The 24516-nt window shown below is 50.3% G+C and overlaps 1 protein-coding gene and 1 pseudogene across 1 annotated transcript; one reads left to right on the top strand and one right to left on the bottom strand.

The window, feature by feature from the left end:
• Positions 1-1199: 1199 nt before the first annotated feature.
• On the top strand, positions 1200-13599 carry BPIFB6 (BPI fold containing family B member 6). The gene is made up of 15 exons (XM_032142833.1): positions 1200-1296; positions 2553-2652; positions 3755-3859; positions 4328-4477; positions 4646-4709; positions 5177-5237; positions 6010-6101; positions 7124-7300; positions 8465-8518; positions 8902-9075; positions 9800-9867; positions 11520-11565; positions 12366-12429; positions 12842-12918; positions 13567-13599. The coding sequence occupies exons 1-15, from the start codon at positions 1200-1202 to the stop codon at positions 13597-13599; spliced, it is 1362 nt and encodes a 453-aa protein (XP_031998724.1).
• Positions 13600-17038: 3439 nt separating this feature from the next.
• Positions 17039-17727, bottom strand: LOC116461369 (pseudouridine-5'-phosphatase-like; annotated as a pseudogene).
• Between the last annotated feature and the right edge of the window lie 6789 nt (positions 17728-24516).

Raw genomic sequence — 24516 nt, 5'->3', positions numbered from 1 at the left:
CAGATATATCTTCCATTTAGTGAATATTGACTGTTGGCTTGAACGCTTCTCAATACTTAAGCTCCTTTTCATCCCTCAGGTCTCAGCCTAAATGTCTCCTCCGTAGACAGTCCGTCCCTGACCCCTTTATCCCATATCCCACCCTATTGCTTCTTGTTCCCCGCCAGACTTTAGGATTTAGGAGGAGCAGGGTTGTCTCTGCCACAGAGATAAAAGTGACAAGTCCGGTGTGCTTGGCATATAGAAGGCACTCAATAGATGTGAGCCAAATGAATGAATGAATGAATGAGTGAATGAGTGAATGAATGCAGGCATCGGCTTGGACTGGGAAGGCAGGCCCATGGTAAGGGCCCATCTTAGTTTGTGCATTAGGGGAGCCCTCAGTGACTTAGCCCGCTGAGAGCAAGAGAGAGTCTGGTGGGAACCTCCCCTCTCTGGGTGGACACAGGCCCTGCTACCATGGGCCCTGCCTTCATTCTTTTCAGCCAAAGCTCAAAACTGAAATATACACTTGGCCCTTGGTTGGGAGAGTTTCAGGTCTTGGTAAGTAAGAGGGAAGGATTTCTATGGGCCCAGGGTGGGGTAGGGCTTTCCTGGGAACCTGAAAAGGTCTGGGGTGGGAGGTCCTTATGCCAGGAGACCTAATGTCTGTGCCTCAGTTTCTCCATCGGTTAGGCGATGTCTCAAGAGGCCTTTCAGGGCTCAGAGTTGAGCTTTCTGAGTTCCACATGGAAGTGAGCTGAGCTGGAAGAGGTAGGAAGGGCCACTCGCTGTAGGATCAAGGTGGGGACACCGGACTCCCCACTCCCACAATGCAGTGTGGGGCTCAAGGAAGGTCTGGAATTCTCTCTGTGGCTCCAGCATTGAGCCGCCCTTGAACCCATGAAAAACTGCAGTTGAACCTTCCTCCAACCCCATCTTGCAGGCTGGTCAGAACACATCATGCCCATGAGGAAACTGAGGCTTACAGAGGGAAACGAGCTACCTGGGGGTGGCTCGAGGCCCTGTGTTTAATCTGGGGGTTCCTCAATCCCTTGGGAGAAGGCAGTGCTCATGTTTGCTGAACTGGCTTGAGTCCAAAGGCTCTTGGACCCCAGAAACATCCAGGGGGTTCAATCTGCTCTGAGACAGCAGGTCCCCAAGGGAACCAGGGTCTGGTGGGCTGCACGCAATTCAGGCCCCTTGGCACAGGTGGCGCCATGCTGCGGATCCTGTGCCTGGCGCTCTGCAGCCTACTGACCGGCACGCGAGCTGACCCTGGGGCACTACCGCGGTTGGGCATGGACGTCATGAACCGCGGTGAGCTTGTGGGCCCGGGCATGCGGCTGGGAGGTGGTGCTTGGGGTAGGTGGTAGGTAGTCACTGCTCTTGGTTGCACACCCTGGAGCATCCTGTGAGCTCCGAGTAAACTTACAAGCAAGTGTTATTATTATTCTCCCACTTTACAGAGGGGAGAAACCAAGGACCAGAGAAAATGGGATGATTTTCCCATGCTCCCCTGGCAAGTTAGAGGCAGAGCTGAAAATCCTGCTCCTTTGGAGTCTCTCCTTGGCCCTGATGGCAGGGGTTTTAGCCACAAGTGGGCTGTGGGAGTGACAGACAAGGGTCAAATCCCAGCAACAACCTGCTGTGTGACCTCAGGCAAGTTACTTGGCCTCTCTGTGTTGCTGTCTGCTCATCTGTAAAGGTGAAATGTAAAGAAATGTAAAATAGGGTGACCAGTCTGTCTATAGCAGGATAGAATAAAATGTGAGATTAAAATCTCTTGAAGGAGACCTTAGTAAAATGTGTTTTCCACCTCCATCCCCCACTCCACTAGCACAAGAGAAACTGAGTCACATCCAGGTACAAAAGGCTAATGACTGTTCTACCAACTCAGTGTTTGTCCCCTCTCTGGAATTAGCTTGTGACCATAATGGAGGTGTTTCTGGCGGGGTGTTACTTGGGGGGTTGGGGCCTCTAGGTTTGGGGAATCAGAATTTCTCTGCTTCAGGCCCAAAATCTGCATTCAAGTCCCCAGAGGAGTCCCCTAATCACCTAGGCTTGGGAGTGGCTGGTCCACAGGATAAAGTCAGTACCCTAGGGTTCAAGAGCTTCACTACATGCCCCCTGCAAACTGCTCCAGTTTCTTTGTCGTGTCTGTGCTCACCCTCCACCCATGCTGAATCTATCCTCTTCCCCCAACTGTGCCACCTTCCCTCCCACCCACCTTTGCACTTGCTGTGCCCTCTGCCCAGACTGATACCTTTTATCCCTTTGCTTCCCGCTGAAAATTACCATTCCCCTTTCAAGGACCAACTGATCTGTCACCACCTCCTGGAAGCCTTCCCCAGCTCTTCTCTTCCTGCCTAAACCCTCGTGCAGCTCCTACAGCTTGTTACTGTCATTGCTGGTGACTCCATCTTCCCCTATTAGGCTGGGGTGCTGTGGGACTCATCTCTGGGTCTCTGCCATCGTCCAGCCCAGGGTGGGGCACAGTGACTATGAGTGGCCTGGGATACCTGAGTGATTGGCCCAGGGATAATCTCTCCAGCTAAGTGTCTCCACTCCAGAGGTCCAGAGCGCCATGGATGAGAGTCATATCCTGGAGAAGATGGCAGCTGAGGCAGGCAAGAAACAGCCAGGGATGAAACCTATCAAGGGCATCGCCAAGTGAGTGGGGGAGGGGAGCTGGAGGGTGGTGGTTAGGGCAGAGGGTGATGGGGAATGCTGTGCCCAAGATCTTAGGAGGCCAGGTAATGGAGCTGGTGAGGGATGTGGGGTCTCTTCCCTGCCTTGTGGTGTCTCGCTGTGTGGCCTTGGGTAGGTCACTACTCCTGCCTGTGCCTGGACCTCCTCAGCCATTCACTGGGGACAATTTCTGCTTTGTAGTGAGCAGGGTCATTTTGAGGCAGAAATGAGGTTGGAAAGTCAAATTTCAACTCTGCTTGCAACATGAGCTCACTGAATGTATGTGAAATTAATGAAAACATCCTCAAATGGTAGAGCTGGAAAGGCATCAACAATCATCTAATGACAAGAGGGAATTGGTTCCTCTGCCAGTGCCACATGAGATTGATCAGTAGGGGCTGCCTGAAACGACGCACTTGGGAGGGCTCTGAGGCACTATCTGCACTCGGCAGGAACTAGGACTGTGATCAACTAGCAATGTCTGCCAAGAGCTCAGGATGGGCAAGTGGGGGTATGTGTGCCACATCTTTTGTTACCCTGGATCTCAGCTGGTGATTCTCAAACAGGGGTGATTTTGCCTCCAAGAAGACATTTGGCAATGTCCAGAGACATTTTTCGTTGTCACAAGTTGCGGGGACTGGGGGAATGCTACTGGCATCTAGTGGGCTGAGGTCAGAGATGCTATTAGACATCCAATAATGCACAAATCAGTCTCATGACAAAGAATTATCCTGCCCAAAATGTGGATAGTGCCACTTTTGAGAAACCCTGATCTAAGCAAGCCTCCCATTTTGTTGATGGGGAAATTGAGGCCCACATAAGAAAATGACACAGCCCAAGGTCACACAGGTCAGCCATGTGTCCCACCTCCCATATAATGAGTGCTTTCTGTATACAAATTGACTCATGTCCAGCCTTTTGTTTGCATTTCATAATGGCCCCATGAGTCAGGCTTACCCCTATGACATGGGATAGGGGGCTGGGGTTATCGAAAGGCCTTCCAGTAAAGTGGTGGAGAAGTGGGTGGAGGTCCTGGGTCTTGCCTGCTCAGATCTTATTGGTGTGGCTGCCTGTCCCTTCCCAGTTTGAAGGTGAAGGATGTCCAGCTGCCCGTCATCACACTGAACTTTGTACCTGGAGTGGGCATCTTCCAATGTGTGTCCACAGGCATGACCATCACTGGCAAGAGGTGAGTGTGGCAGGGGAGGGGCAGCGGGGAGGAGAACGGCCTTCCTGTCTCATCCTTACATGCACATTTATTGAGTGCCTACTGTGTACCATCTGAGTGTTGTAATCTGGGATGATGTAGACTTGGTCCCTACCTTTGTCAGGAACCAGACCTAAGCACAATCACAGACTGAGTGACTGATCTAGGACAGATGAAGCATTGAGCAGTGGTGGGGGTCAGAAAAGGTTTTGGGGAGGCAATGACAGCAAAGCAGATTTTAAAGGATGTGTAGGGGTTCACCAAAACAAGGAGGGAGGGAGAAAAGCTGGTTGTGTGACCTGGGGCAGGTCCCATCCCCTTTTCTGTCTTGTAGGGGTGGTCTCCTACCCTTTCTCCCTCTCAGCTGCTCAGATTGTGAGCAAAGAGAAGGCAGGGAGAGTGGACACCATGGCAGAGATGCCCATGGTGCCCGTCTGCTCTGTCCTCCAGCTTCATGGGAGGGAACACGGAGATTATCGTGGCCCTGAACATCACAGCCACCAACCGGCTTCTGTGGGATGAGGAGACAGGCCTCCCCGTGCTCAAGAGTGAGGGCTGTGAGGTCATCCTGGTCAATGTGAAGACTAACCTGCCTAGCAAGTGAGGGGCTCTGTGGCTGGGGAGGAAGGCCGGTCCATATTGCTATGCCCCCCAGCATATCACTTCCTGAGCCATGGAACCTCCTTAACCATGCCCCTTCATGTCCTGTGCCTAAATTCCTGCACTGGTGCACCAGCCCACCTATCCTCGGTGCCTGTGTCCATCTAGCATGCTCCCCAAGGTGGTCAACAAGTTCCTGGACAGCACCCTGCACAAGGTCCTCCCTGGGCTGGTGAGTGGCCCAGAGAAAGCCTCCACCCCTTGTTGCTGGGACTGCTTAGGCCAGGGCTGGCAAATGCACTTCATGTTGGGTGCCGACCCTGATTGGCTGACAGTGGCTGGGAAGGGTTCTGAGACTGTGGCTGGCTCTGTGGAAGAAAGTGCCACAATCATCTAGTGATGTCTGCCATGAACAGAGGAGGAGAAAATGACAGCCTGCATTCACAGCTTGCCAATCGTGCTTTGATGTCCAGTCCCAAGGAAAGAATCCCTGCTAATTTTTGCAGACTTTGATTTGGTCAACAGATCTGGACTCTAGTCCGGGCTCTGCCATTGACTTTTTGTGGGACTTGGGACCTCAGTTTTCTCCCCAGTCCCTGTCCCACCGGGGCTCTTGGGATGGCCCATGGAGTACCATTCAGCTGTGTGGAGGCTCTCCATGCAGGGACCCTCTTAGCCCAGTGCCTTCTCTGCTTCCAGATGTGTCCCGCCATTGATGCAGTCCTGACGTATGTGAACAGGAAGTGGACCAACCTCAGTGGTGAGTGTAGCCCTACCCACACCTTGCCCCTACCTAGGGACATCAGGATAGATGGACTTTGATGTCCCATTCCCCATCCTAGTGCCTGCTTCCAGACCAGCCTTGGGACTAGAGGAGGCTTGAGGTCATGATGTTCATCTCCCCACTGTCCCGATGGGAAGCCTGAAGTCCCCAGGGAATCTGGGTTCCTTTTCTCTCATCTCCCTATTCAATATTGCATCCCGAACCCCACAAGACTCCAAAGACAGCAGCCCTTCTTTACTCATCCACAAGCCTCATGCCTATGTAGTAATCCCGATGGTGGTAATGCCTGAATCGCCTTTGCTGAGGGGATATACTGCCTCCATCATTTTGGGGTCCCATTTTGGGTCCCAATGTGGGAGAGAGGAAACCTCAGTGACTGGAACTGAAGAAAACTCATTCATGCCCCCAGCAGTGTGGAATGGGAAAAGTCGCTTCACTCTTCTTAGCCTCGGTCTGCTTAGCTGTGAAATAGAGCTGATAATCCTGACCATGCCAGTCTGTTGCAAGGGCCAAGCAGTGATGGCCTTTGGTGAACTCTCAAGCTCTGTGCTGGCCGAGTGATGTGATTTTCCAGGCCAGGAACCATGGCCTCTATTCTACAGATGAAGTTACAGAGGCCCAGAGGTGCTAAGCAAATTGCCTTGAGTCACATGGAGGGCCAGGCGCGGGTAGAAGCTGGCTGGTGCCAGCTTCTCTGGGCTGTTCCTGGGGTTGGTGCCTCTTTGAGTGAAACCTCCTTTTCACACAGACCCCATGCCCATGGGCCAGATGGGCACCATCAAATATGTCCTGAGGTCCACACCAGCCACCACAGCCAGCTACATCCAACTGGACTTCAGTGTAAGCGCCTGGGGCCACCTGGGACCTGGGGTCTTAGGCTCATTGGTCTGGGTAGTGGGTGCTGCTTCTGCCAGGACAGGTGGCTGGACTAGGGCTGTGGAGGGAGGGAGGCCCCTCAAGCCCTGGAGGCCAATGTCATGTGGGTGTTTGTGGACCCTGGGCCTCTCCCTCTTTCTGTTCTAAACGCGAACCTTCAGTGCCCCAGCTGGCTTCTGGGGCTGCTGACTTCACACTCATGTTCCCCGCTAGGCTGTTTGCTTCTCCTAGTGAGTGAAGCAAATATTGTCCCCAGTGAATGGCTGAGGAGGTCCAGGCACAGGCAGGAGTAGTGACCTACCCAAGGCCACACAGCAAGACAGCACAAGGCAGGGAAGAGACCCCACATCCCTCACCAGCTCCATTACCTGGCCTCCTAAGATCTTGGGCACAGCATTCCCCACCACCCCCACCTCACCCTCACCCAGTTGTACCCTGCCATTTTACAGATGGGAATGTTGAGACCTTGGGGGAGGGTAGGGCTGGGCTAGGATCCAGCAGTTGGTGTCAGAGATGGGCCCTCACCCAGATCTTCAGAGCTCCAGGTGAAGAGGTAAGATGCATCTTCCAGGAACGTGAAGTAAAATGCCAAGATGTCACCTCCCTGTGAAGTCTTCCTCCAGCAGGATTCTTGACACGCCTCGTGTCTATTTCTGCCTGCCTCTTTCTCTTGAGAACAAGGCAGAAATCATGTTCTGAATAAATGAAGGCTCCAACCACTCAGAGCAACTGAGGCTACTAAAGCAGGGCTAGGAGAAAGTGCCGGTGGTTTAGTGACTGACTCCCTTATCCTCCCAGGCCTCAGTCTACCCACCTGTACACTGGGAGGGTTGGCCCCCTGTAGCCTGTTGTGGTTCTATTAATAACATTTAATGATTTGCTGACTTTTGGTTTGGCTGAAGCCCCATTTGCTTGGAGTACTGAGACACTCCTGGCCACCATCCCTCTCGGCCAAAGCTGAGTGTCTCCCTCCCGCTGCCCCATAGCCTGTGGTGCAGCAGCAAAAGGGCAAAACCATCAAGCTTGCTGATGCCAGGGAGGCCCTCGCATTCCCTGAAGGTTATGCCAAAGGCTCGTCGCAGCTGCTGCTCCCAGCCACCCTCCTCTCCGCAGAGCTTGCCCTTCTGCAGAAGTCTTTTCATGTGAATGTCCAGGATACGATGGTGAGCCGTCCAGTTCCCCATTTCCATCTGCCTCTGTCCATTACAATGCAGTCCCTGCCAGTTTTTCTATCATGAAAATTATCCTGGCCTTGTGGGCAACACTAGGACTGGAAGATGCAGGACTGATTTGAGTATCTCTCAGCAGTTCATCTCACTATCCACCATCCTCTGTCCATGTAACTACCGTCTACTCATCTGTACATCCATCTGTCTGTACAACCAACCATTTATCAACCTACATCTCTAATGTCTTGGCTATCCATCCACCTTCCTTTTATCCAAGCATCACCCACCCATCCACCTTTCTAGCTGTCATGTGTTCATGCTGTAGGTTCTATCCTTCCAACTAGCATCCATCCATCCCTTCATATCATCCACATAACACCTACTACAAAGTCTGATACTGTGGAATGAATGAATGTATGCACCTGCTGTTTACTACCCAAACACCACTACATCCACCCAACTTTCTTTTATCCATCCTCCTACTCATCCACTCATTCAGCCATCCATCCATCCAACCATCCACCCACATATCCATTCATTCCCCACTGACCTATCCATTCATCTTCCCAACCATCTGTTTACCATTCATCCACGTACCTTTCCATCCATCCTCCCACCCATCAGTCCATTCATCCATTTTCCCATCCATTTATCATTCTACTCCACCATCTTCCCATCCACTCATCCTCCTATCCACCATTCCTTTCATTCATCCACCCACCCATCTTTCCGTCCACACATCATCCATCTATGTATTCTTCCCTAGATTTCCACCTACCCATCCATCCATTCATCATCCTCCCACCCATTTACCCACTCCTCTGTTTATCCATTTCCCCATCCATCTGTCTATCCATCTCCAAATATGTCTACCATCCCCTTTACCCCTCACATCTACCCATTCTCCCATCTATCTTCCTGCTTTTTCATCCAACAACATTTTCTTAGCATTTGACCTTGTGCTAAGAGTTATGAGCATTGAAATGTGTAAGTCATCACCTGGGCTGCCCAGAAAGCACAATATTTAGTTAAACTCAGAGTGTAAGTATTGTGATGAAGGGAGCCTCAAAGGGTACACCTTATTAAGTCAGTGGAGATGTTTGTTAGGATGGGCTAGGTAGGACTCCAGCAACCCTAACCTTGACTTTTATTTTGTAGATTGGTGAGCTGCCCCCACAAACCACCGAGACACTGGCTGGCTTCATTCCTGAAGTGAGTGCCCCACCTCCCCATCACCACTGCTCCCGGTCCTGCCCTATTGACCTCCAGTCTGTCCTGCAGTGGGACTTGGGAGACAGCTTTTCATGCCACATATTCCTTGTCCAATGCTGAAACATCTTTTCTTCTTCATAAAGTACTTTTTGGGTCCAACATAGAAACAGCTCTACTTTTGTGCATTGTACTTTCTCTCCAATAGAGAAAAGCCAAATTGTGTATTTTGTTTCTTTTATTTCCTGATAGACACATCCTGGCCTTTGCATGTTGTACTTCCTGTGTCCAACGTAGAAATCAGCTATGTCTTGAGGGACCCCTTATTTCAACTGAAGCCACCAGTCTAAGGACTGGCCCTGAGTGAAGTGTTCTCGTTTCTGTAGGTGGCTGTAGCTTATCCCAAGTCAAAGCCCTTGATGACCCAGATCAAGATAAAGAAGCCTCCCAAGGTCACTATGAAGACAGGCAAGAGCCTGCTACACCTCCACGGCACCCTGGAGATGTTCGCGGCTCAGCGGCGGGGCAAGGCTCCAATGTCCCTCTTTCTCCTAGAAGTGGTGAGGGAAATCGTTCCCCATTTATTCCCAACCTCTTGGATATTCAAGGCTGGAGGATGGGATTTTTAGTTGATAGCCAAGTCATGGATCAGAGGGATCAGTTAATCTTGATTATATCTGATCCTTGGCTCTGCCACTGAACCTTTGAATGGCTGGAAAGCCCAGAAAATGGAGGGTCAGTGGCTTAGTCCTTCCTTTCTCTTTCCTCCCTCCAACATTCTTCAGCAACTACAAAGGCAGTGAAGGGTGCACTGAAGGGACTACGGGTGCCTAGGGAGATCCCAAATCCAATTTGGGGAAATCACAAAGGGCTTCCAAGAGGAGGTGATAGCTGAGCTATGTTTTGAAGGTTGAACAGGAGCTTGCCAGAGAAGGGTTGGGGACAGAGAGTCTTACCAGGGAGACTGGGGACAGAGGACACCCCAGGCAGAGGTTCCAGCATGTGCAAATGCCTGGATCAATAGTATGATGTGTGCAGGGACCTACTGACGGTGCCAGGTATTTTGGGGGATGCAGCCCTGGCTCAGGACAAGGAGGGATGAGAAGCCTGGGCTGGGGCTATGGGGAGATGGTTGGGTTCAGTTCCTGAGGATGGGCAGCGAGACGATCCCCTGCTTTGCCTTGGCAATGGTGGTGGTGCTTGGAGGGTGGTGGTCTCTGGCTTTGCCAGCCCTGATTTTGGGGAACTTACTGCCTTCTCCCTGCTTCCTCCCCACCATGCCAGCACTTGAATCTGAAAGTCCAGTACTCAGTGCAAGAGAACTGGCTGCAGATGGCCACCTCTTTGGACAGGTAGGACCCTGCTGCCCTATGCTGGCATCCCTGTTACCTTCACATTTGGCCTTCTGCTCCAGTACACCCCACACTACCGGGCTGATCCACCCAGCACACCCCCAACTACCAGGCTGCTCTAGTTACTCTTCCTGATCTAGAACCTTCAGTGGCTCCCTATTGTCTGCATAATCTTTTCTCAAATCTTAGCCTGGTACTCGAGGCCCTTCTCAAGTTCTTCCACCTCTACTCTCACTCTTCCCCTAGGTCTTTTACAGTGAATCTGGTCATGGGCCCATGCCCCCTTTTCCATTAATAAGCCTTTACCCATGCCATTCCAATGTCACCTGAGAGTCAGAGTCCAGCTCAAATGCCACCTCCTCCACAAAGCCTTTCCTTATACTAATAGCAGCTAACATTTATTTATGGAGCTCTCTCTATATGTGAGGCACTGGCTGCATACATTATATTCATCACCCTATTTCATTCTTACACTTTGGGAGGAGGGTACTACAAACATCTTAGCTTAACATTCGGTCCCTATTAATTCTTGTACTTGCCTTAATAATGAATCATGTCAGGATTAATTATGTCGGGATTCCTTCATTTGCAAGAGAGAGAATTCCAACTTTAACTGGCTTAAGCCCCAAAGGGAATCCTTGGCTCATATAATTGAAAACTTTAGGGGTAGCTCTTTTTTTTTTTTTTTGAGACGGAGTCTCGCTCTGTTGCCCAGGCTGAAGTGCAGTGGTGCAATCTCAGCTCACTGCAAGCTCTGCCTCCCGGGTTCATGCCATTCTCCTGCCTCAACCTCCAGAGTAGCTGAGACTACAGGCGTCCGCCACCATGCCTGGCTAATTTTTTGTATTTTTAGTAGAGATGGAGTTTCACCCTGTTAGCCAGGATGGTCTCGATTTTCTGACCTCATGATCCGCCCGCCTCGGCCTCCCAAAGTGCTGGGATTACAGGTGTGAGCCACTGTGCCTGGCCTAACTTTAGCGGTAGTTCTGCCTTCAGGTGTGGTTGGATCCAGGCACACAAATGAACTCCTCGAGAATCTATCTCCCTCTTCCTCTTGACTTTGCTACCCACTTTGTTGACTAAATTCTCAGGCAGCTTCTGGGTCATAGACTCACCCGAGGGACTTTGGGTTCAGCCCATCTGAATGACTTGGAATCAGAGTTGGAAAATGGAGGACGTGTTACTGGAATAGAGAATAGATGAGCAGAGCCACCAGATGGCCATCGCATGGCCTGTTCTGGTGGCAACATATGTTAGTGTCTCCTGGAGGCTGTGCAGGGGAGGGGGCCGTGGGAAGGGCTCCTGTTCTGTGTCCTGCAAGGATCTGAGACTGCCCAGTTGGGCTGTAAACCTCTGCATAGCTGGCCTTGGGCAGGAGCAATAGACACGAATGGGGGTCCCAGAGGGAAGAGTCAGGACCAGTCTAGTGATATGAGCTTTGAGAAATCATGTGCTGTAACGAAAGGTGGTGAGTGTCCCATCATAGGTAGCAGGCAAGCAGACTCAGGAACACCTGCTCTGAAGACTGTGGAGGGGACTCCTGCATCAGGGAGGTGTTGGGGTGCTTGGGACCCCCTTCTCCAGGGCCAGGGCCACTGGTTCTGACCATTCTTTCCCCTCCCCGCCTGGCTTGCTTCCCCACTCCCCCACAGATTACTGAGCTTGTCCCGGAAGTCCTCATCAATTGGCAACTTCAATGTAAGTGTCCCAAGTGCTCTTGCCTGGTCCGGCATGAGGAAAAGACTGGGCCTATTCTCCTTCGGAACTGCAGGGCCGAGGCCCTGAAATGGAGGCAGATGAACAGAGCAAGGCCACTGTGAGGCGTGGCGCACCTGACTTGCCGTGTGAGCTTAGGAAACTCCCTTAGCCTCTCTGAATCCCTGTTTTCCTTTTCTGGATAGAATCTGGACATCTCCCTGGATTGGTTTTAAAAACATTGTCATGAACAGTGGCAGCCTGGGTTGACCTTGGTTGGCCAAACTGTTATTTTTATTAGTTTCTGTAGCCTCAGGGCCCAACACAGAACCTGACCCCAGAAGGTGCCAACACCACCACCACTTACTCTGCGATCATGTGCTTTACCCAAACTCTTTTAATCCTCATGGAAACCCTGGGAGCAGGTGCAATTATAGTTCACTTTCAAAGATGGGGAAACTCAGCTATAGAGCAGTGGTAAGTGAGTGACTCAGCAAACTACTGAGTTTCTGTAGGATCAGAAGTGGGGTACACAGAGCCACCTCTTGTCTCATGAGTTTTCCTCTTCCTGCACCATGGCCCAAAGCCCCACATGTCATAGGTACTAAGCAGAGATGAAGGACACGAATCTACAGTCCAAATAGAGCCAAGGCCAGGCCCAGTTTTGATGCCAGCTGGACAAACCATTTGATGTCCAATATTCACTTCTGTGGTCCCCAGGCCTAGCCAGAGAGGGCTGAAAAGATCTGTTGAATGGTATTGGACTGAATGGAATGCGGATGTTTTCTCTTTCTTCTCTCCAGGAGAAGGAATTAACTGGCTTCATCACCAGCTATCTCGAAGAAGCCTACATCCCAGTTGTCAATGGTGAGGGCTCCAAAAGGCTTTGGACTATGGTGCCAAGAAGCACTTTAAGCAATAAGGGATGCCACCTGGGTGGTCTCAAAGCCCTATCACTGGGCCCAGATGGGGGAAGATAAAAGGGAGTGGAAGATAATTGCTGTATCTTTGAAGTGAATATAGTCTTAATGTCACCTGTCTGAAGACAAATGCCTCTCCCACAATTTGGGCTCTGACACTTGACCCCATATCATAACCCCACATCTTGACCTGGGATGTAAATACATCGCAAATCAGGCTTATTAGCTCTTTGTTGGTACAGCTGGCAGGCATCATGAATCAATCACTGCACTATTTCCCACTATCCCTACCCCAGTCTGCCACTCCTTAATCAACTGCACAGCAGTCAGGCTGATATGACTCTTACTCTATTTCTCAGATGTGCTCCAAGTGGGGCTCCCACTCCCGGACTTTCTGGCCATGAATTACAACCTGGCTGAGCTGGACATAGTGGAGGTGAGAGGAGGGGCTGGGGGAGGTCATGTCAATCAACACTGTCAGCCAATGAGTGATGAGCAAGAGCCTACCTCTCTCAAACTGGAAGGGGTAGAGCCTGGGAGGGCAGGTGGCCATCAGTATAATCCTGCCCCTCAGAACCTAGAACCCTCCTTGACCAGGGATTCCATAGAAGGATACTTGGACTCTGCTACTCTCTTGTTCCGCCGTCTTGGGCCAATTACTTCACCTCTGTCTGTGTCTCCTTTTTCCGGTGCATAAAATGGAGATGATAATACAGATATTGTCCTCATAGAGCTGTTATTATGCTTCACTAAGATCATTTACCTAAAGGCACATAGTAAGTGCTCAATAAATATTAGCTTTGTATTGCATGCCAGCCTTTGAGCTTGGAGTGGTAAATGTACATTTTTCTTATCTGATCTCTCTACTCTGGGAGGTGGGGGTGCTTGTCCTCACTTAACAGTTGAGAAAATTGAAGGTAAGAGAGGTGAAGGGACCTCTCCAGGGTCACAAGGCAAGTCTACTTCAACCTTTGCTTAAACACCACACTGGTTTCCATTTCCTGACAAGGGGCCCAGTTCCATTCCATCCCTGGGCCTAGGTGGTCCCTGGTCATTGCTCTCCTACCCCTTTGCCTTTTGCCAGAATGCCCTGATGCTGGACTTGAAGCTGGGCTGACCATGGCAGAACTCCCTTGCCAGCTGCCTGCTTACCACCAACCGCCTGCACCCCATGGAGGACACCTGCTGATTGGAGCCAAGTGGGCCTGGCCCCCTACCACTGGTGGCTGCCTCCTTTGACAAGGAGTGAATGGGTCAGGCCCAGGCTGGAGCCTTGCCAATAAACAGGAGAAAGGCTCTTACCAATATCTGATGCTTCGGTCTCTTTATTTTTTTAAGTGACAAATCTGTGTGTGGCAATTCTTTCCTTTTGGTGGGTTTTGGGGTCTAAGACCAGCTTGGAATCTGGAGGGCAGCTGGTCACAGCTTGGGGGAGTTCTTGGGCACATGTTGAGTACCTGCTCAATGCCATGCCCAGGGCTTTACTTGTACCGTCTCATTTAATCTACACAATAACTCTATGGGTGGAGGGCAAGTGTTATCCCCACCTTACAGATGAGGAAATTGAGGCACAGGGAGGCCAACTCCCTTGTCCAAGGTCATATAGTTTAGCAAGTGGCAAAGCTCTTCCCACCTTAGCTATGTGCAAAATCTTGGCAACTTGAGGATGGCTGTATTCACTTGGAACCTGTTACCCCAGGAGCCTTCCCTGTGTCACCTTCTTTAATCCTCACAGCAGTTGACAGGGGTAAGAAAGGTCCCCATTTCACTGATGAGATTGAGGCTCAGAGAGGTGGAATGACTGGCTTAAGCCACCTGGCAAGTCAGGAGGCAGAGCTGGGATTGGAATTTGGGCTGTGAAGCCAGCTTGCCTGGGTTCAAATCCTTCCTCTGCCTCCTCTTTGCTGTGTGTCCTGGGCAAGTCACATCACCAGTCTGAGCCTTAGTTTCCTCACCTGTAAAATGAGAATGATGGCAGTACCAACCTCTGTTGTGGGAAGTCAGGGAACCCAAAAGGAGGGGACCGGCTGAAGCCATGGCAGAAGAACATAAATTCTGAAGATTTCATGGACATTTGTTAGTTCCCCAAATTAATACTTTTATAATTTCTCATGCCTGTCTTTACTGCAATCTCTGAACATAAGTTGTGAAGATTTCATGGACATTTATCACTTCCCCAATCAATACTCTTATAATTTCCTATGCCTGTCTTTACTTTAATCTCTTAATCCTGTCATCTTCATAAGCTGAGGATGTATGTCGCCTCAGGACCCTGTGATGATTGTGTTATCTGCACAAGTTGTTTGTAAAGCATGTGTATTTGAACAATATGAAATCTGGGAACCCTGAAAAGAACAGGATAACAGTGATTTTCAGGGAACAAGGGAGATAATCATAAATTCTGACTGCCTGCTGGGCCAGGCAGAACAGAGTCATATTTCTCTTCTTTCAGAAAGCAAATAGGAGAAATATCACTGAGTTCTTTTCTCGGCAAGGAATAACCCTGGAAAAACGAATGCATTCCCAGGGGGAGGTCTCTAAAATGGCTGCTCTGGGAGTGTCTGTCTTATGCAGTTGTAGATAAGGGACGAAATACGCCCTGGTCTCCTGCAGCGCCCCCAGGCTTGTTACGATTGGGAAATTCCAGCCTGGAGAAATTCTAGTCAGACCGATTGTCTGCTCTTGAACCCTGTTTCCTGTTAAGATGTTTATCAATGACAATGTGTGCCCAGTGGAACATGGAACCTCATTAGTAATTCTAATTTTGCCCTGGCCTTGTGATCTTGCTCTGCCCCCATTTGTCTTGTGATATTTTATTGCCATTGAAGCATGTGATCTATGTGACCCTACAACCTATTCATACACTCCCTCCCCTTTGAAAATTGCTAATAAAAACTTGCTGGTTTTGCAGCTCGGGGACATCATGGAAGCTGCCGACATGTGATGTCACCCCTGGAGACCCAGCTGTAAAATTGCTTTCTTTTGTACTCTTTCTCTTTTACTTAGGGAAAATAGAAAAGAACCTACGTTGAAATATTGGGGGCTGGTTCCCCCGATAAACCTCAGTACCAACCTCAGCAGAGTCGTTGTGAGGATCATATGAGTGAAATCTTAAAAGGTGCTTAGTACAGTGCCTGGCACAGAGTAAGTGCTCAACAAATATTAGCCGCAGGTGGGTTTTTGAGTCAGAGAGATGTGTACAAGTGTTTTTGTGTTGGTGTATGGGCAGGTAACTACGTGGCCCTGAACCAGTTCACTGTATAAACAGCCTGTGGATGAGTGACCTGGTGGGAGGGTCTGTGCAGAGGCAGGGCCAAGAGTGGAGGTTTGTGTGTGAAAGGCCCCTGGTGTCCATCCGTGTCTGTGTGTGTCTGTGTTCCCATGTTCACTTGCACATAGTCTGTGCCAAGGGTGTTTCTATGTCTTTCATTCATGTGAGGATCAGCTCCCTGACATTTGCCATATCTGTCCCCAGTGCCTCTCCTGGGATTCACACTGATGCTATTCTTTAAACTGACTCATTTTTTACAAAAATTATGTTTACATGTAATCAAGTTAAAATACATCTTAAATGTATTCTTTTTTAAAAAAAATTCTGTCAAAAGATTAAACTAAATCAATTTGTGAAGGAAACAGTAAGATGTTGCATCTGGCTTGAAAGAGAATTCAAAGTGCAGACACATACACAAGCCATCAGGGATGTGGAAACGAATTTGCCAGAGGCTTGTTCTGCCCTTCACATGCATTCCTATGGTTCATCTATAGCTTCCAGAGTTGAAAAGTAGCTGAAAAATACACTATTGATGATACGGCTCAGAGTCAGGCAATGAGTAAAGATCCAGAGATATTTTGAGATAACAAAATAACTTTAATGCTAGTTAATAAGGAAAATTATTTCTTAGTGCTCATCAAAAACATGGCTTTCCCACTCAGGTTTATTTGTAAATCAGATAGAACTACCATCTCACTTTATCAGTTCTATCCAATGTTAACATTAACACCAAGAAGAGGAAGCGGTATATGACAGAAATATATGTGTATGTGTGTATATATATACACACATACACACATAAAGTGTATACATATATGGATAGTTTACATTTCCCAGGCAGTGTTCAGAAAAACTAAAATAAAAAAGAAACAAACACAAATATAATTTTATTTTGTCTTAGGACAAATATAATTATTTTGTCTTAGGAAAATCATATATTTTACATATATATGTGCATACATATATATAATGCCTACATGCATATTAATATATATGTATGCATGTACATTCACTTTATCATATGCTACATCCGTTTGATTTTTTAGATGGTAATTCAAGTTTGATCTTTGTTCTGGGCTACTGTGTTTTCTCTCAACTGTCAAGTTACGTCTTATCAATACTTTAGAGAGTGGGTCAAGGCAACACGGATGAAAAGACAGACTTCAGGAGGCTAAAATCACTAGTGACGTAGGGGGCAATGTGGGAGTTATCAACTTCCTCTCTCTTTCCCCCAGTAGTGTTGACCATGAGAGTGGCCTAGGAGGACCACCATGTAGACTCCCTCTCACTCATAGTGGGGCAAACCAAACAGCTGGGGCTGGAAGTCCTGCAGGGAACTCAGCACCAGGGTGGCCTTTCTGGTCAGGTCTTGGCTAAAGTTTCCATCTGGAACCATGACCACCTGCATCCTGGCAGCCAGGGCTGCCTCCATACCGTTGGGTGCATCTTCAAAGACAAGGCACTCCTCCACGGGAGGAGGCGGAGAGAACCTCCCGGCACAAGTCAGGAATATGGCAGGGTCGGGCTTGCCACTCTTCACTTCGGGTCATCTCCCAGCACGATGTGATGCAACAGGCTGAAGAGTTCTTGTGCCTGCTTATCTTCACCTCGAAGGATGCGGACTGTGAGCTGGTGGCCACGGCAAAGGGGATGTTGTGCTTCCAAAGGTGGAGGATGAGTTTCTCAGCCCCCTGGCATGAGCGCTGCGGTGGGGAACACATCCCTCGGCCTGACTTGGCTTTCTTCCAACAGCTCTTCCTTGGACACCACCAGGGGCTGCAGGACCTCCATGACCACCTGCGCCACCTCCAATGCCTTCTTACCCATGGCCAGGGACTTCACATCCCTGGTGTATTCCTTTTCATAGCGATTACATACGTCTTGAAACACCACTGAACAGAGCCTTTCAGTGTCCAGAAGCAGGCCATCCACGTTGAAGAGGAGGTGGGTGGTGGGCCGCAGGGGTACAGCCATGATGCCTCTGCCTTGGGCTGCATTGGGGCAACCAGGAGGTGCGCGTGCACCCACCAGCCCTGCACACGCACTGTGGGTTCCTGCAAAGGACTTCTAAGTGGAGCCCACAAATCAGTGTCACTTGCTTAATGTCTTTTTTAAAAATCTAGACTGGGTGCAATGGCTCACACCTGTAATCCCAGCACTTTGGGAGGCCAAGGGCGGGCCGATCATGAGGAGATGGAGACCATCCTGGCCAACATGGTGAAACTCCATCTCTACTAAAAATACAAAAATTGGTTGGGTGTGGTGGTGCACACCTGTAGTCTCAGCTACTCTGGAGGCTGAGGCAGGAGAATAGCTTGAACCCGGGAGGTGGAGGCCGCAGTGAACTGAGATCACACCACCACTCCAGCCTGAGTGACAGAGCGAGACTCCATCAAAAAAAAAAAAAAAAAAAAACTTTAACTATGGGTAGAAAAATGTAATTGGGGCCTCCTATGATCAGCTGGTGCCCCAGCCCTGGAAATTATGGGGGTGGTGTCTATGTGTGTCCATATGTCTGTTGGCGTGTGTGTGTGTGTGTGTGTGTGTGTGTGTGTGTGTGTGAGAATATCTGTCTCCCCGGGGTGAGGCTCTGGATGTGGGAGATTGGGGGCATCTTTGTGAGTGGGTCTGTGTCTGGGCACATGCATGTGTCTGTGGGTGGTGTGGTGTAGCCAGAGGCCTGATCAGGCCAGTGCTCCCCTAGCCATGGGGCCCTGGCAGGTAAACCCTGTCCCAGCCTGGCCCAGGCCCATGCCACAGAGGAGGGAGGGCCCCTCTTGCCCCGTCCCAGATGCCAGGGCCGTTCCCTTGTCCTTCACCATGAGCTCTAATCCCGTCACTCATCGTCTCCCCAGCTCTGGGACAATGGCAGCCTTGAGGGAGGCCTGGCAGGTTCAGATGCTGGGGTAATCCATGGGCTGCTGATGCCTGGCCCTGAGCATGCCAAAGATGCCCCTCTGCCCCCAACCCCCCCTTAGATGTTCCCACAGCACACTTATGGCTACCTAAAGCCTTGCTGCCACCCTCTCCAGGCTCAGTGTGCTGATGGGGAAACCAAGGCACAAGCTGTTAGGGTTTGAAGGCCTGGCTTCTTGCCAGGCCTTGGGTACTGTGTGGCCTTGAATAAGCCACAGCTCCTCTCTCAACCTCAGTTTACTCATCTTTACAGTAAGGAAGGGGTTGTATGCTCTGACCTCTAATGTGATGTCAACAGTCTTTGAGTGGTCAGTTCCTCCAGATTCACCCTGAGCAGAAAATGGGGGCTGGACTGGCAAGGGAGCCCTACTCCATGACCCCACTCCCTGGGGAGGCAGTGACAGGAGGTCTGCTGGGCACTGATCACCTCCCAGACTCCTCCAATCCCAGATAAGAAAGTAGAGGCCCAGAAAGATGAAGTGACCTGCCCAAGGGCACATGGCACACGTGGAGCTGGACTTGAACCCTATCTTCCTGAGTCCAAGTCTCTTCCTCGCTCCTTCACACCACACTCAGCAGTGGAATGCAGTGTACTTCTTTCAAGAAAGTGAGGCTCAAGGCCACAGAGTCAGAAAAGAGCAGAGTGAGGTCTTCAATTCTGGGCCCATGGCTATTGACCCGCCAGCACCTGCCAGACAGCCTCACCCTGGGAAAATGGAGACCACACAATGTTCCCCACACCTGTGTTCATGCCAGTACCCACCTACCTTGCTTTCTCCCTTCTCAGCCCACTCTCAGCTCGAGTAGCATGGGGAGGCCTCCCAGGGATCTCACCACCATCTGCACCCTTGGCGCCCCTCCCTTGATGCCTTAAAGTTCATTTCTAGGATAGCTGTCCTCATGGCCATACCAATTAGGTGAGGGGGGCCACATTTAATATGAGCCCATTTTGCAGATGGGAGAACTGTGGCTTTGTGAGTTAAGTCACTCAATTGTGAGTGACAGAGCCAGAATTTGGACCTAGAAATTTTGGCTCCAGAGCCTTTACTCTAGCAACTAATGCCTAGGGGTATTTCTCCTCATCAAGTCCCTCCCTTGCTCTAATCCCTTCCTTGGCTCCCCATCACCCTCACCAGGGATCTCAAAAGGGCTGCATATCATATTGCCTTTGGGGGTTGGTTAAACGTCCCCCTAGGTGTTTGTCAGTGGAATCAGGGTTGCCAAAGGTGAGGCCAAGAGATATCTATTTTAATGAATCCCTTCCCGTGGGCAGGCCCAATCCCTGACCTGGCTTTGGTGCATGAGGGGATATGGGGATGCCTGGGGAGCTTACGGATGTGTCAGAGTCCCCTGTGGGGTGGGGATGGGGAAGGAGGAGGAGAGACGAGGCAGGCCAGAAACAACTAGGTAGCATTTTCCTATCTTCCAAGAGGCTAGGCTGGGCAGTGGTTAAGACAGCGAGTGTTAGACGGTCTGGCTGGACTCCTGTGTGACGTCCGGCAAGCTGCTTACCCTTGCTGAGACTTGGCTCCTTGAGTGTAAGAGGAGGAAATAATAACAGCACTGATCTCACTGGGTCTTTGTGGTGACTAGATGTGCTCACATACAGCAGGTGCCTTGTACACGGTATGTGCTCAGTAAATGCTAGTGTTAGTTTTCTTTCCTCTTCCTTCAAACAAATGCCTTAAAAACACGGGGGATACCCAGCACAGATGAGGCTGTGGAGTAGCAGCAGTGACCACGTGCAATGGCATAATGCTTGGGGGAACCATAGCCATAGAGAGTATGGCTAAACATGCACATGCATGCTGTGCTCCAGCAATTCTGCTCCTTGTTATTTACCCAACAGAAATGAAGAATAAAAACATAGGCCCAAGCTGGGTGGTGGCTCACGCCTGTATTCCCAGCACTTTGGGAGGCTGAGGTGGGAGGATCACTTGAGCTCAAGAGTTTGAGACCAGCCTGGCCAACATAGTGAAATTCCATCTCTATGAAAAATACAAAAATTAGCCAGCTGTGGCGGTGCATGCCTGTAATCCCAGCTACTCAGAAGGCTCAGTCAGGACAACTGCTTGAGCCCAGGAGGTGGAGGTTGCAGTGAGCTGAGATCACACCACTGCACTCCAGCCTGGGTGACAGAGCAAGACTCTGTCTCAAAGAAAAAAAAAATGTCCACAAACAAGACTGTTCATAGCAGCTTCACTCATAATAGCCAACACCTGGAAAGCCCAGGCACCTCTGGACAGGAAAATGGACAAACAAACTGTGGGGATTCACACAATCAAGTAGTACACAGCAAAGAAGACCGAGTCATTGCCTCACACAATGGGAGCGAGGAAGCCACGCACATAAAGCACACTGCAGTTGCGCTTAGTGACCCCCAGGAACACGCTGGACTCAGCACTGAGTTAGCAGTCAGGACAGTGGCCACCCCCAGGCGGGCAGTGACTTGGAGGGGACACAAAGAGGGCTTTGAGAGGGCTCCATTTGTAAAAATTCATCACACTGTATACTTGTGATCTGTGCCCCTTTTTGTGTACATGGTTTAGATTTTAGTAAAAAGTTTACCTTTTAAAAAAGTGTGGTGTGGTTGAGTAACCTGGTCCAGGGCCCAAAGTCATCAGAATGAACATTGTAGGGTGAGGGCTTTAGAGATGATTGAGGTAAACAAGGCAAATGCCATCCTTCTTCCCCATCTTAGCAGGCAGAGGTTCAGGGCCCCACTCAGGAGACAGACCCACAGACTCACAGAGCCACAGACACAGTGACAGCTTGGCATGTCACAGATTCTGAGTGAGGAAATCCCTGGGGACTGTGGGAGCTCAGAGGTGATACCTCATGCAGCTTGGGGCTCATGAAGGCTTCCTGGAGGAAGAGATGCCTGAGCTGGTGCCTTCAGAAGAACTGCCAATGAAAGCCAAAGTCTGTAAATCCACACAGTGGCTTCCAGAGCTTCATCACACATTGTTGGCCGCCTATCTCTCACTCCCCTCCAATCACATGGCCCCCCTGCTGTTCCTAGTACACCACCCTAGGCCTTTGTGTAGGGGTCCCTCTGCTCAGCAGGCTCTTCCCAGACAGCCATCTGACTCCTTCCCTCTTCTCCTTCCGGTGAAAAGTCACCCCTGCTCCAATATGAGGCCTTCCCTGACCACTGTATTGAAAATGGCACCCACTCCCCACACTCCCGAGCCCCTTCCCTGCTTTATTTTCGTCGTTAGCTTCCAGCTTACTGTATTTGTTTTGAGATGGAGTCTCACTCTGTCGCCCAGGCTGGAGTGCAGTGAGGCAATCTCGGCTCATTGCAACCTTCGCCTCCCAGGTTCAAGTGATTTTCCTGCCTCAGCTTCCCAAGTAGCTGGGATTACAAGTGTGCGCCACCAAGCCTGGCTAATTTGTGTGTGTGTGTGTGTGTGTGTGTGTGTATATATATGTATATTATTTATTTATTTGTTTATTTATTTTGAGACAGAGTCCCTCACTGTCACCCAGGCTGGAGTATGATCTCGGCTCACTGCAAGCTCCACCTCCCGGGTTCACGCCATTCTCCTCTCTCAGCCTCCCAAATAGCTGGGACTACAGGCACCTGCCACCACGCCCAGCTAATTTTTGTATTTTTAGTAGAGACAGAGTTTCACTATGTTGGTCAGGCTGGTCTTGAACTCCTGACCTTGTGATCTGCCTGCCTCAGCCTCCCAAAGTGCTCGGATTACAGGTGTGAGCCACCACGCCCAGCCCCGACTTACTGTGTTATGTGCTTATTTGTCCCTTTCAGAGCTGTGCTGTCCAATATGACAGCCAATAGCCACACATGGCGATTGCCTGAAACGTGACAAATCCAAATCTTGGTGTGCTGTAAGTGGATTTTGAAAACTTAGTATGAGAAAAAAAAAGTAAAGTACCCCATTCATAGTTTTCTGTTGGTTATATGTTAAATGAGAATATTTTGGATTTGGTGGGGGTAAATAAACTAGACTATTATAATTAATTTCACCTGTTTCTTTTTACTTTTCAAAAAATGTGTCTACTAGAAAGTTTTAAATTGCATTCCATTTCCACTAGTCGGCTCCTTCAGGGCAGGGGAGTTTGTCTCTTTTATTTACAGCTATTTCCCCAGCATCTAGCAGACAGTGGGTGCCTCACAAATGCCTGCAGTGGAGTGAATGAATGGATGCATTTCTCATCGCTGTCATCTGGACCAGCATTGGAAAGGGGACAAAGCTCTGGAATTCTGGGGATACTGAGCCTTGGGAGGTCGGGATGGAGTTGATGCCCCTCCCCCAAGTATGCCCAGAGTCCCTGTCTCCAGGCCCATAGCCCTCTCCATGTGAGGCCTGGGGTGGGGGTGGCGGAGGGTAGAAGACCCAGCAGCTTTAAGTCCCTTCTTTCCCTCCCTAGGCCTTTGCAGGGGAAGCGGCGGGGTAGGCAGGGTGGATTCTGTGCCATTGGAATGGCTCTTGGGGAGGCTTGGAGGGAGCCCAATAGGTGGCTGAATGGGTAGGTGGCAGGGCCCCATACCTCACCCCTGGCTCTGAGGGAGGTGGCTGCCTGTGCAGCCCCTACGCCTTCACTCCCATTCCTGGGCACCAACCCCAGTCCCCTTACTCGCCTCCAAGGAAGAAGGCTTAGCCCAGGCCCTCAGGGAAAACCGCAATTTGCTTCTGACATGACATATTGACGGGTTTCTGGCGGCCGTGGCCCCTTTGTGTCCTCAGAGCCGCGTGGGCATATAAGGGCCACCCCTCAGCTCGGGTGGGTGGAGGAACTGACAGGAGGCCGGGAGCCCCCACCTACCCCTTGTGGAGCTGCAGGAGCGAGGGTAAGACAGCCTGAGGCAGCCCTGCTCTTGTCCTGAAGCCCAGCCATTGACCCCACCGCCTTCTGCCCTCCCATATGAATGACGGGCATGGAAAGAACTCACCCTAGGAGGAGACTGGGGGTACCAAGAGGGTGGATGAAGAGAAAAACCATGTTACAGATCTGGGGCCCAGAGAGAGGCAAAGACTTGTGCACATTCACAGCCAGAGGGGTGGGCAGGGGATCCCTGTCCATAGGATGATCCTATGGAGGAGAGTTACGGGAGTGCCCATTTTTCTCCTGGCCAGTGACATGCTGCTGAATTTCTATCCCCTGCCCTCTCAGCAGGGACCCCTTCTGACACACAACCATGCACAGAGGCCTTAGACATGGTCCCTGCCTTCGTGGAGTTTACAGGGAAGAGAAATGAGGACACAAATAGATGCATAATTGCAAATGGAGATCAGCACCTTAAAATAAATATTCTGGGTGATGTTTAGTGACAGATGGATTTCTTTAGACAAAGTGAAGGACGGAGGCCTCTCCAGGGAGGCAATGTTTATCCGGAACCTCAATGATAAGGAGTCAGCCATGCAAAGAACTGGGGCGGAGCCTTCCTAACAAGGAACTGCATGTGCAAAGGCCCTGGGGTGGGAAGGGGCCTGGCATGTTTAAGCTCAAGGAGGGCAAAGAGGCAGGCAGGGATTTTGTGGGTAATGGCAAGAAGCCTGGGTTTCAACCCAGGATAGCCAGGAGCCACTGAAAGGTTTAAGCAGGAGTGACAGGTGGGCATAGATGGATATGTGATTGGGTGGGCAAATAGGGAACTGCTTAAAGAAAAATCCCACTCTCTGAACTTAGCAGATTAGCCATGACCCCACCTGCCACCCCATTCCCTTCTTCAACAAGATTTGGGGTGGAGGCGGGGGAAGGAGAAAGATAGGACATGTTAAGTCTAAGTGTTGGGTGTCCCCAGTCAGCTAGACCTTCTGAAACAGCCTCATGAGCCGGTGGGAAGCAGCTCCTGGAAACAAAGCTCTCATCCTGCTG

The sequence above is a fragment of the Hylobates moloch genome, unplaced genomic scaffold (genome assembly GCF_009828535.3).
Source record: "Hylobates moloch isolate HMO894 unplaced genomic scaffold, HMol_V3 SCAFFOLD_21, whole genome shotgun sequence".
Lineage (NCBI taxonomy): Eukaryota > Metazoa > Chordata > Mammalia > Primates > Hylobatidae > Hylobates > Hylobates moloch.
This window is presented reverse-complemented; position numbering and strand designations above follow the sequence as displayed.

What these genes read in the sequence shown, in the direction of transcription:
- BPIFB6 (XM_032142833.1), top strand. Translation starts at nt 1,200, where the DNA reads ATGCTGCGGATCCTGTGCCTGGCGCTCTGCAGCCTACTGACCGGCACG. An exon ending in ACAAGGTCCTCCCTGGGCTG is followed by an intron (nt 4,710 to 5,176) that starts GTGAGTGGCCCA and finishes CTCTGCTTCCAG; the next exon opens with ATGTGTCCCGCCATTGATGC. An exon ending in CTACATCCCAGTTGTCAATG is followed by an intron (nt 12,430 to 12,841) that starts GTGAGGGCTCCA and finishes TCTATTTCTCAG; the next exon opens with ATGTGCTCCAAGTGGGGCTC.